General features: G+C 40.0%; 1 protein-coding gene across 1 annotated transcript in view; it reads left to right on the top strand.

Annotated features, from left to right (window-relative positions):
• The window catches only part of MEP1B (meprin A subunit beta), a 31,643-nt gene that overhangs the window by 12,787 nt on the left and 6,777 nt on the right, over window positions 1-12,079 (top strand). The window contains exons 6-12 of the mRNA XM_004386901.2: window positions 599-716; window positions 1,792-1,970; window positions 3,631-3,849; window positions 5,221-5,373; window positions 8,307-8,522; window positions 9,550-9,993; window positions 11,465-11,644. Of these exons, the coding sequence (XP_004386958.2) occupies window positions 599-716; window positions 1,792-1,970; window positions 3,631-3,849; window positions 5,221-5,373; window positions 8,307-8,522; window positions 9,550-9,993; window positions 11,465-11,644 (1,509 nt within the window). The remainder of the gene's footprint in view (window positions 1-598; window positions 717-1,791; window positions 1,971-3,630; window positions 3,850-5,220; window positions 5,374-8,306; window positions 8,523-9,549; window positions 9,994-11,464; window positions 11,645-12,079) is intronic.

Genomic DNA, 12,079 nt, shown 5'->3' with positions numbered 1-12,079 from the left:
TCCAATGTGTATGTTCTTTTAAGTAAGGAGATGCTCTTTTTCTAGTTCTGTAATGCACCTCTAATGGCTCCTGAGAAATAAATACGAGGGAGCGGCAAAATAAGGGATCTGAAGAATAATCAAAAACTTGCATATGATACTTATTTAATTGGTACTGAATATTCAGTTTTGTAAAAACAAAATGCTGAATATTCGTGAAGGGACTAACTCAAGCAATATAACTCGTGGCCTATTTTCATGGTGAATTGCTCGGTGGTGATTATTTTGTTTTTTTTACCTTAAAAAATATTTTATTGTGTTTTAGGGGAAAGTTTACACAACAAATTGGGTTCCCACTTAACAATTTTTATACAAATTGCTCTGTGCCATTGGTTGCAATTTCCACAATGTGTCAGCATTCTCATTATTTCCATTCTGCCTGTTCTGTTCCCATTCACCCAACTTCCCTCGCCCTCCTTGCCTTCTTATCTTTGCTTTTGGGTAAATGTTGACCGTTTGGTCTCATATAGTTGATTGTTTTAGGGACACATTACTCATGGGTGATATTATAGTGGTGATTATTTTAATAAGTATATTTTTGTTTGTTTTCTTTCTTCAGAAATGAATGCTAAAGGAGTGATCCTCGATGCATTTGAACGTTATCACCTAAAAACATGCATTGAGTTCAAGCCTTGGGCTGGAGAAGCTAACTACATATCAGTGTTCAAGGGCAGTGGGTACGTCGAAAAATTGGTCTTCTAAGGGCTCTAAAGAAAAGAGTTGTGCCTGGGACATTACATCCCAGAAATTGTCCTAGGCTCTGATCTTTAACATGAGGGCTTCCCTTGCTGGTTGCTGGAGAGTAAAAGATGAGCTCAATCTAGTTTCTCTAGCCATCAAAAAAAAAAATTTCATACATGCAACCAGCCTACCAAGGTCATTAAGATAAGGCCAACGGGACATCCATCACCTAACCTTGTGAATTTCAAACTGGTTGCAATTTACATGCTCTTTATTTCCCCTTTCAAGTAACGCACAGCCTAGTAAAGACCAGACTCTTTAGAGAATGACTGAATGGTGAGATTATTCTTGGGTGTTGGTATTTTAATTTTTCTTGTTTTTGTTTATATGCATTTTCTAAATTATTTACAATGAACGTGTATTATTTGTGTGGTATTGTGTATGTAAGGTTGATTTCTGAGTGTCTTTTATGGGCACATGGATTATATACGTATTTAACAATACATAGCTTGAGTTAAGAAGGTGACGGTGTTATCTGCACCAAGACCAGCAATTCTGAGTGGTTAAAAAAAACAAAAACCAAACCCGTTGCCGTCGAGCCGATTCCGACTCATAGTGACTCTATAGGACAGAGTAGAAATGCCCCATAGGGTTTCCAAGGAGCTGCTGGCAGATTCAAACTGCTGACCTTTTGGTTAGCAGCCATAGCTCTTAACCACTACGCCACAAGTGGTTACTGTCCTTATAAGATTCTTGTTAATGGGCATTAATGTACCAAGGACAATGTCAAAGACTTTGAAATTCCCAGGAAAAATCAGGACTAGTCTGATTGGGGAATGGCTTGCTTCTGTATTATATTTAGTGTTAGGACAAGTTCTCCAAAGATCATCTATCTGGGTAGGTTTTCATACCTTATCTGGATTATGAGGAAAATGCACAGTGTCCTGATATAAGAGTGAAGGATCCAGGGAGGGAAACTAAGTGGACTAGACATTGAGGATTCTGCTCTGAGAAGTCAAACCTGCACCATAATTACACTCTCTCCCCCTTCTCATTAAATTCTCCTATAAGCTGCTGGTCTTATGTGGGAAACAGGCATGTTGGGAAGCAAGAAATTTCCATTGGGACAAACTGCGACCGAATAGCAACGGTTCAACATGAGTTCCTCCACGCACTGGGATTCTGGCATGAGCAGTCGCGTTCTGACCGGGATGACTATGTCAGTATCATTTGGGACAGAATTAACTCAGGTACACTTCTCCTGGTTTCTTACACTTTTAGTTGAAGACCAAGTTTTTAAGCATATGCCCTCTCCTGCCATCTGTACCTACTATTAATAATTGAAAAACTCTGATGTTTTGATATCTTACTTCACTTAGCTCTAATCTAATCTAATCTGAGATGTTAGGTGCCTTAAAGTTGTTGGGGCTCTAGTGTCCCAGAACCTAGTACTTTTCACATGATGTAATCTTATAAATTGTCTGTTTTACTGTTTCTCAAAGTGTGCTTTATGGAGTGCTGTCCTACAGTATGTTCACAGGTGTAGTGTGGATAGAATCTGTGGTTTATTAGTTTTGGAAATCTGGGTTAAAAAATTTAAACTTATTTTTATTTATATGGCTGTGCTGTTCAGAGTCTTTGCTACAATAACACGAATTGTTTGGGAGTATTTGCCAAAGCGATTTGACCATGGAATTTTTTGGAGTATCTTGTGGGTCTGTTGTTCCATGGAACCCATGTTGGAAACACTGAAGTAGCTGAACAGTATGAACTTTGTGACTCCGTGTTCAGAGTTGCAAAGTCTTAATAAAATGTATGAGTACAGCTCATGTTTCCCCCACGTTTTTTCTATAGCGACACTTAGCGTCCTGATCTGTCCTGCCTGATGGGGCGAATGATACACTATTAGTGTGAGGCGCTGTGAAAACTGCCCTGTACTGATGTCCCCTGACATCACAATTCTTGAGGTCACAGCTCTAAGGCATAGCAGCAAACTAAAAGATTCCTGTAACGAGAGGAGCATTTAGCTTTAATCCCTGGCCGCTTTGGGATTCCAAAAATCTTATTTTTGGGAGAAACTTCTGCCTATGTTTGATAGAGCATTTCTGTGGTTTGGAGATCAGATCGACCTCATGTGTCCACAAAATCATCTGAGTTCAAGTTGCCATCAGCTGCCTATTAGTATGATGCTAAGCAGCCTGATAGCTTCTCTGAATACATTTGTTAAAATACATCTACATATATTCCAAACCAGTTGCTGTTGAGTTGATTCCAACTCATGGTGACCCCATGTGTGTCAGAGTAGAACTGTGTGCTCCACAGGGTTTTCAATGGCTGATTTTTTTGGAAATAGATTAGGCCTTTCTTCTGAGGTGCCTGTGGATGGACTCGAACCTCCAACCTTCTGGTTAGCAGTTGAGTACATTAACCGTTGGCACCACCCAGGGACTCCACAAGTATTCCAGTAACCATGAAATCCTTGACTATGTCAATCCTTTCTAATGACTGTTCTCTACATTATCATGCTCCAGTGTCATCCCACTACACCTCCCAAAGCTCCTCTTAACTTTCATCTCCATCTGCTGTCATTGCTTGCCAATGACCCTGACTATTTCAACAACACTTTTCAAAAGTCTCTTTTCCACTAGCAGTTCTTAGAACCGTAGACCCAGTGCTAATGTTCCAACTTTGGGCTGTAATGAAATCTTAGCTGTGGTCAGTGTGATTGCTGATATCACAATTCTAAGCTTGAATATTATATGAAACACTCTTGAAATACAGTAGACCAGGTATAGCAAAGGTTATTCTACATGTATTACATTCTCCGCTTTTAAGTTAACAAAATTTGGAGTAAGATAAGCTGAATTTTGTGAACACAAGGTAAATAAATTTTTTCCATTTATCATTTAGGCAAAGAACACAATTTTAACACCTATAATGATCAAGAATCAGACTCTCTGAACGTTCCCTATGATTACACTTCAGTAATGCATTACAGCAAAACTGCATTCCAAAATGGGACAGAGCCAACAATTGTCACAAAAATACCTGAGTTCATGGATGTGATTGGCCAAAGATTGGATTTCAGTGACTACGATATCTTAAAGTTGAATCGACTGTACAACTGCTGTATGTGACAGGTTCTCTGAAATGATATCTATTCCCTCTACGATGTAGCAAGACATTATGCTTTGTGACATTTTGCTGAGCATTGCTGGGTTTTCTGGAAGAATAAAAAATTTGATAGAAAAAAAACAGAAGCGATCCCAATCTAAAACTTGGAAGCAGCACTATTCTCACAAGGTCTGACCTCCAGATCTTAAAAAAAAACTGAGTCCTGTAGGAGTATGCCCCAGGCAGATTTCTGAAGCTGTTACTAATTCAAACCTTGATATTCAAAAATGAGGAATACAGTTGTAGTATAAATGGGGTCAAATAATCTGGGTTGTGACTTTAAAATCTAAATAACTAGGGGAGTGTAGACTCAAGTCTCTACCAATTTGTTGTTGTTAGTTGCTGTTGAGTCAATTCTGATTCTTGCCTATCCCACGTGTTACAGGGTAGAACTGCTCCATAAGGTTTTCTTGGCTGTAATCGTAACGGAAGAAGATCAACAGGACTTTTCTTCCACAGTACTGCTGGATGGGTTAGATAATTAAAAAAAACAGACTTGGGGCACATAGCTTATTCAGCCCTACAGAGTTAATCCATCTCTTGGCAGTGGTTCTGCAGATGATGAGGGTTCTTCACGCCGCTATCACTCGGAATCAGTGAAGTGTTCCCTCTAATGTCACCCTGGCTTTCCTAGAACTTCGGTGACAAGCTTTGTTTTTCTTTTTTTTGAGACTAAAAAAAAATTTATTTATTTTGTTGTTGTTATTGAGAATATACACAGCAAAACATGCACCAATTCAACAGTTTCTACGTGTTCCATTTAGGGACATTGATTACATTTTTCAAGTTGTGTAACCATTCTCACGCTCCTTTTCTGAGTTGTTCCTCCTCCATTAACATAAATTCACTGCCCCCTAAGGTTCCTATCTAATCTTTCGAGTTACTGTTGTCAATTTGATCCCATATATATAGTTCTTAAAAGAGCATAATGCCCAAGGCAGACATATTTCACTAGTTAGGCAAAATCGTTGTTTGGTTTCAAGAAAACTTCAGGGAATATTTTTGGCTTGAGGCTTAACAATAATCTTAGGGCAATAGTTTCAGGGGCTCATCCAACCTTCATGGCTCTAGGAAGTCTGGAGTCTATGAGAATTTTAAATTCTGTTCTACATCTTCCCCCTTTTGATCAGGATTCTTCTACGGAATCTTTGATCAAAATGTTCAGTGATGATAGCCAGACACCATCCAGTTCTTCTGGTCTCATGGCAAAGGAAGCAGTTGTTCCTGGAAGCAATAAGCCTCATATTCTAGATAAGCTCAGTTTTTATTGCTTACATTATCATGTTGCGTGAGTATTAAGAACTTTTTTTTTTTTTGCTTTTGTAGCCTCTTCCTTGAGCTTTATGGACTCATGTAATTTTGAACTGGAAAATGTGTGTGGTATGATCCAAAGTTCAGCAGACAGTGCTGACTGGCAGCGGGTTTCCCAGGTTCCTGGGGGGCCAGAGAACGATTACTCCAACATGGGCCAGTGCAAAGGTAACAGGAATGAGATCCTTCTTGACTTGACACTCAGTGGCTCCAGCCTTTTCCTTTGCTCTGAAAGACTGGGACTTTATCTCTAATTTCTATGAGAATTATTAATGATAATCCATTAGATTGCTACACAGGAATAGGTTCTGTGCCTTATAATAAAACCTGTCACCAAACCCGTTGCCACCGAGTCGATTCTGACTCATAGCGACCCTATAGGACACAGTAGAACTGCCCCGTAGAGTTTCCAAGGAGCCCCTGGTGGGTTTCAACTGTGGACCTTTTGGTTAGCAGCCATAGCTCTTAACCACTATGCCACCAGGGTTTCTACCTTATAGTAAAGACATGGTTAATTTCTTCGCCTTTATTCTCTGAGTTTGTTTTTCTGAGAGTCAGAGCTGGTATCTGCGACCCCTCTACCAGTAGATGCCCCTAGAGAAGAGGATGGGCGCCTTCTGGAAGGGCTCTTACCTCAGGGGTAGAGTGGAGTTGTTTTCTACCAGTTTGTGGAATACAAGGGACTCTGTCCAGTGAACAGCAGTAGGCTGGGAATTACTCAGTTTCAGAATTTCAGCTGATTGTGAATTACATGCCTGTGTTACAAAGATACTTAAAATGAAGGTAGAAAGTACAATTTATTTAATTTTCTTCAGATGAGTATCCTTTTCCATTGTAATTTTGTTTTTGAATTAAATAGTCATCTATTTGGCTATGAGTACTAAATTTTTATTTATTTGGTCATTTCTGGAAGCAAACATGTAAAATTAGACTTCAGAATTTAGGGCCATTGCTTGATAGCTCTGATGATCTAGGCAGGCAACGATTCCAAAAAAACAAAAACAAAAACAGAAAAACGAGTAGCTGACAAGTTGATTCCAACTCATAATGACCCTATGGGACACAGTAGAACTGCCCCATAGAGTTTCCAAAGCTATATATCCTTGCGGAAGTAGGCTGCCACATCTTTCTCCCATGGAGTGGCTGGGTAGGTTTGAACAGCCAACCTTTCAGTTAGCAGCCAAGTGCTTAACCACTGTACCACCAGGGCTCCTTAGGGGATGTTTAGAGGGTGAAGTGAAGGAGCCCCGGTGGTGCAGTGGTTAAGCACTTGGAGTTTGTTTTTTGGTTTTAATAGAAAAGTGGGGGTTGGGGTTAAGGGGAGTGGGATCTTGGGGGGAAGGGGAGACTAGACTAGGTAGCTGACACCTTTTTCTGTTTTTGAAAGCTAATGTCTGTAGTAAGAGCAAGGTTGTTTTACGTGGCCTCTTTCACAAACTGCCTGCTACTAGAACCATAGTTAAATGCCCAGTACAGAGCCCTGCATATAATGGGAGTTAAGCAAATATTTGAAATAAGATAAAGACAATGAATAGATGCTGAAACCAGATTTACTGTCTCTGTGTGTCTTTAGAGTTGACTTAGAACTAGGCTGAGCATTGCAAATAACAGAAGCAGAGTACCGGGAGGGACCTTTGAAATGATCTAGTTTAGTTAATACCAACTTTTCTTTTTGAATATCATGTTTTAAACACTAAAATGTGGACCCCACCTGATGGTTGCTATACTTCTAATATCTCTAAAGGCTGAATTACCTTTTGTTTGGTCAGTTAAAGCCAAAGAATTTAGGGAGTATGTCTTAGTCATCTAGTGCTGCTGTAACAGAGATACCACAAGTGGATGGCTTTACCAAAGAGAAATGTCTTCTCTCATAGTCTAGTAGGCTACAAGTCCAAATTCAGGGCATCAGCTCCAGGGGAACGCTTTCTCTCTCTGTTGGCTCTGGAGGAAGTTCTGTGTCATCAATCTTCCCTTGGTCTGGGAGTGTCTCAGCGCAGGAAACTGAGGTGCAAAGGACATGCTGTGCTCCCGGCGCTGCTTTTTTGGTGGTATGAGGTCCCCGTGTCTCTCCACTCGCTTCTGTCTTTTCTATCTCAAAAGAGATTAGCTTAAGACACTACTTAATCTTATAGACCTCATCAGTGTAACTGCCACTAATCCATCCTATTACATCATAGTGATAGCATTTACAACCCTTCGGGAAATCACATCAGATGATAAAATGAGAGACAATCATCAAATACTGGGAATCATGACCTAGCCAAGTTGATACACACATTTTTTGGGGGACATGATTCAATCCATGATAGAGTACTAAAAAAATTGGTAGGTCAGCAAAGGTCCTGGTTTTTGGGTCAGGGTCTTTGTCCTGCGCTTGCCACAGTGTGTATTTAGTCCTCTGGAAGCGCTTACGAGCCTCTCCTTGAATCAGACTTGGGAGACCCCAATGCTAGAACTCTCTACCTACCTAGGTTTCAAGCCCCCCGCCCCCTTATGGCTTAATTTCCATTTTCCGTTTTTATATTCTCAGAGGGGGCATAGCTTTCTGTGGCATCTTGCTGGGGTAACTGCTCCTACTTGGAGATGGACGAGGGTGGGGGGAGCCTTGCAGGGGGTTTTTCACATCATCTGCCTTTTGGTTCTGCTGTTAGGTATGACCTGAAGCCTATTTTCTGTTGCTATGAGCTGGAATTGACTCAATGGCAATGGGTTTTTGGTTTGTTAGGTATGACCTGAGGCCTATTTTATGTAATACATTAGCTTTTTCCTTTTTTAGTTAGCATCTGATACTTAAGATAACTGTACCTTTGTAGCTCACAGCAAATGAAAGGAAGCAGAGATCGTAGCCCACAAGAAAATTCCTACTATTGTAAGTAAACGTTTTGTAAATAATAGATAGGTTTGAGTTTTATTTTATTATATCAATCAGTTAGCTTTTCTGAGTGCCAGACCTGTAGCTTAGACTTCGGAAGTTTCTACCTTGTAATTCATATATTGATGTTAGCTGGGCCATGTGTAAAGGATCTCCAACCACCACGAACAAACACACATTCCGATACTCAGTATGTTTCTTCTCAATTCTGCTTTTCTCCTATTAACAGGTTCTGGTTTCTTCATGCATTTTGATAGTAGTTCTGTGAATGTGGGAGCCACGGCACTGCTGGAAAGTCGAATACTGTATCCTAAACGAGGATTTCAGTGCTTGCAATTTTATTTATATAACAGTGGAAATGAACAAGACCAATTGAACATCTATATCAGGGAGTATTCTGCAGGCAATGTGAATGGTACTTTAACCCTTGTGGAAGAAATAAAAGGTACATTTAACAACATTCTTATTAATTCCTTGGGCTCAGATTGAGGCAATCTTAACTCTTAATGCAACAACTTACAACAGTGTAGGGGCTATGGACTCATTACTTTTTAACTTATAATTTGATCCTCCTTATTTTATGCCATGGTAGGGAAGCTAAAAACAATGATCCTTTGTGTGTTGTGCTATGTGACAGTCACTTAGGAAATTGGAGCTCTGTCTCTGACACAGTAGAGGTCAGTTCTTGGCAAGTAATAAAAATACAATGTGAGCTAGCTTAGACAAAATGGGAAAAGTTACTGACTAAGAGTAACTGAGTTGTGGAATGGATGAGGGAGGAACTGGCCTCAGGGAAGATGGGCCTTGTCCCTGAACATTATCAATGGCCTCTCGTTTTATTTCCCAATGGCTTTGTCCATAAGACTGGTACTCTGGCTGTTTCAACTCCCAGCTTAAATATTATCAGATGTGCCCACAGAGTGGAAAAGGGTCTCTTCTTCTAAATTTCTAGCTTAAAAAATAAACCCCTGTGGAGGACTCTGATGAGTTTGACTTAAATGCAACTTCTGGAACATTTCCAGAGTGAGGAGAGGCCTCCAACCTTCCTATACGCATGTGTCAGAGAGGTGGGTCATGTTGACCACCTCTGCAAGCAGATGAGGAGGATTCCTGAGCAAGGGAGGGGTTGTGGGTTGGTAAATGTATTACTGTCTGCTCCACACATAAGTAGCGCATGGAGTCCTCTTGAGTTAGATGCTATGGTTTGCTCATCCATCTCTGGGAAAGGGCGACCTTTCTGAGAAACAACTAGATAAGCATCCAAATATTCTAGAGCACAGTCAGACGCCAGAGAAATTCCCACAAGTCAATGGGCCTGGCCTGGAGGAGTGAGAAAACCATACCTCAGACCTGTAGGTATCGGTAGCTCTTGGATAATCATTTGTCCGTGAAGGTTAGAACTCTAATGTTGGTTTGCAATTAGCTCATTGTCTTTTGTCTTCTTTGGAATAATAATAATGACTCTTTTGCAGAAATACCCATTGGGAGCTGGAAACTTTACCATGTGACACTGAAAGTGACCAATAAATTTCGAGTGGTGTTTGGAGGAATCAGAGGCTCTGGTTCATCATCGGGTGGTCTGTCTATTGATGACGTTAATCTTTCGGAAACACAGTGCCCTCACCATGTCTGGCATATAAAGAACTTCACACAGTTCATTGGCAGCCCAAATGTAAACCTATATAGCCCTCCATTTTATTCTTCTAAAGGTTATGCCTTTCAGATTCAGTTGACTCTAAACAATTCAACTAATGTAGGGATATATTTCCACTTGATCTCTGGAGCCAATGATGATCAATTACAGTGGCCATGTCCTTGGCAACAAGCCACGATGACACTCTTGGATCAAAATTCTGACATTCGGCAGCGTATGTCCAACCAGCGGAGTATAACTACAGACCCATCTATGATCAGTGGTTCGTGACTAATTTTCTTTATTGCTGATACATGCTCATTGCTCTGGGAGGGGCAAATGATATGGGAATAAGAGACTGCACAGCCAGGTACCTAGGAAACTTTGAGCCCAAAATCTTAGAAACCAAAGATATTTAGAGGGAGAGTTTCAGCAGTTGTGGATAGAGTTTCCCAGGCAGAAGAGTCAGGAATGACAGCACGAACTCTGAGAAATCCAGAAGAAGATATTGACTGTATTCCTGGGAATTGAGAACCATGCCTGGATTCCTAGTGTTGGGCAAGGGGTGTTAGTTTTAGAGTCTGAAGGACCTGGGTTCAAATTCAAGGTTTGTTCTTCACTAGCTATGTGACCCTAAGCAGATGATCTCTCAGTGTCCTCAGCTGTAAAATTGGGCAATAATAATAACCCCACGGATGTGTCATAAGAATTAGTACAGTTCAAGTATGGAAGCTTTTGGAAGGGCCTGGTGCAGGTTGTCAAATGTTGAGTTCTCGTAATTCATGCTTGCTTGGTCATGCCACTGGGGTTGTCAAAACTGATTCTTGGAACAGGCAAAATGTTTTTTGATCAGAAGGAAGATGTTGGGCAGGTGCACTGGAGTATTGAGAGGGTTGTGGGAATGGATTATAACTTCTTATTAAAGATTTCTGGAGGACTTGCCAATGGTGACATCATTCCTAGTCTTTCCAGTCCCGAAAAGGAGGATTGCCCAGAAAGTAATGATCACATTTCTAATTTTAATAATCCTTTGCCCTCTGGGAACCTAATAAAAAATGGCAAGCTGAATATTATTGCCAAGTGTGAATCCTGTATATTAAAAGGGTGGACCCAAGCGTCAGATAAAAAACAAACAAACTTAATCTGATGGGAAAGAAGAATATTCTCAGAGGGAGTGGAATTGTAGGGATTTGACACTCAGAATTTACTCACTTTTTGAAAACATTTCTCCTTGAATGACATTTGAAGGGTTCAGGGTTGTGTGGGTCATCACCTTTTCTCAGAAGCAATGCTTTGTGCTGTCTTCTTCTCCTGAAGGACTTTGGTGAATAATTCAGTTAATGAGATAAATTGCTCTATGCTAATGTTAAAAACGCTCTCAGCAACATATTGCTTTAACTCAGGTAAAAGCAGTATCTGTAACTCAGAAGGCCACTAAGGAATACTTCTCACGCGCAGGGGAGTTTCTACACTGGTCATTCAATATAGATGTGATATCCCCAACTAGGAAACTTTGGGTACCTCTCCACTCACATTCCAGAGTATGGTCCCTCCTGCCAGACAATCTTATTTCCTTTAGGACAGTATAAATGAACAAGCCCCAGTGATTTGTCAGGGAATACATCACGGGTCAATAGCAATCATTTAATTATTTGAGCTCCATCCTACTTGTATTTCACTTTGCCTGTTCTTTTCTACCACTGAAAGCTATGATGATGCTAAACACAATCCATTAATATAAATTGCTTTTTCAGATAATGGAAACTATTTTTGGGACAGACCTTCCAAAGTGGGAGCACTGGCTGTTTTCACTAATGGAACTCAGTTTAGAAGAGGTGTGGGTTTTGGAACCAGTGCCTTTATAACCCACGAGAGGCTGCAAAGCAGAGATTTTATAAAAGGAAATGATGTTTACATCCTTTCGACAGTGGAAGGTATGGCAATAAAAATAGTTTTATATAAGCTATTCTTTTTGTTGTTGTGGCCATTGATTACTTACCATGTTCTTCTGTGTGCCAATTTTAGGTATATTAGATAGACATGTGGGAAGAAATGGGCATGAGTGATTTTGGGGAGTATGAATCATTAATAATATGAAAATAATTTAAATGGAAACAGTAAGGCTCCCAGAATAAAGGATTTAATTACCACACACAGAGCAATAGATGGCAACCTTTCGGCTGGAAAATTTTAGAAATAAGTTAAAGAACTGTATGGTTATTATACTCTAGGATTAAATTTTAAGGATTCCAGTAATAAAAATGTCACACAAGCACGTGAAGTTAAACTGGAAATGACCTGTATTTATGGTTTGCTTAAAAGATATATCTGTATCTGTATAATATACAATTATGTAATTTATATTATAT

Source organism: Trichechus manatus, unplaced genomic scaffold, assembly GCF_000243295.1.
Source record: "Trichechus manatus latirostris isolate Lorelei unplaced genomic scaffold, TriManLat1.0 scaffold00175, whole genome shotgun sequence".
Lineage (NCBI taxonomy): Eukaryota > Metazoa > Chordata > Mammalia > Sirenia > Trichechidae > Trichechus > Trichechus manatus.
This window is presented reverse-complemented; position numbering and strand designations above follow the sequence as displayed.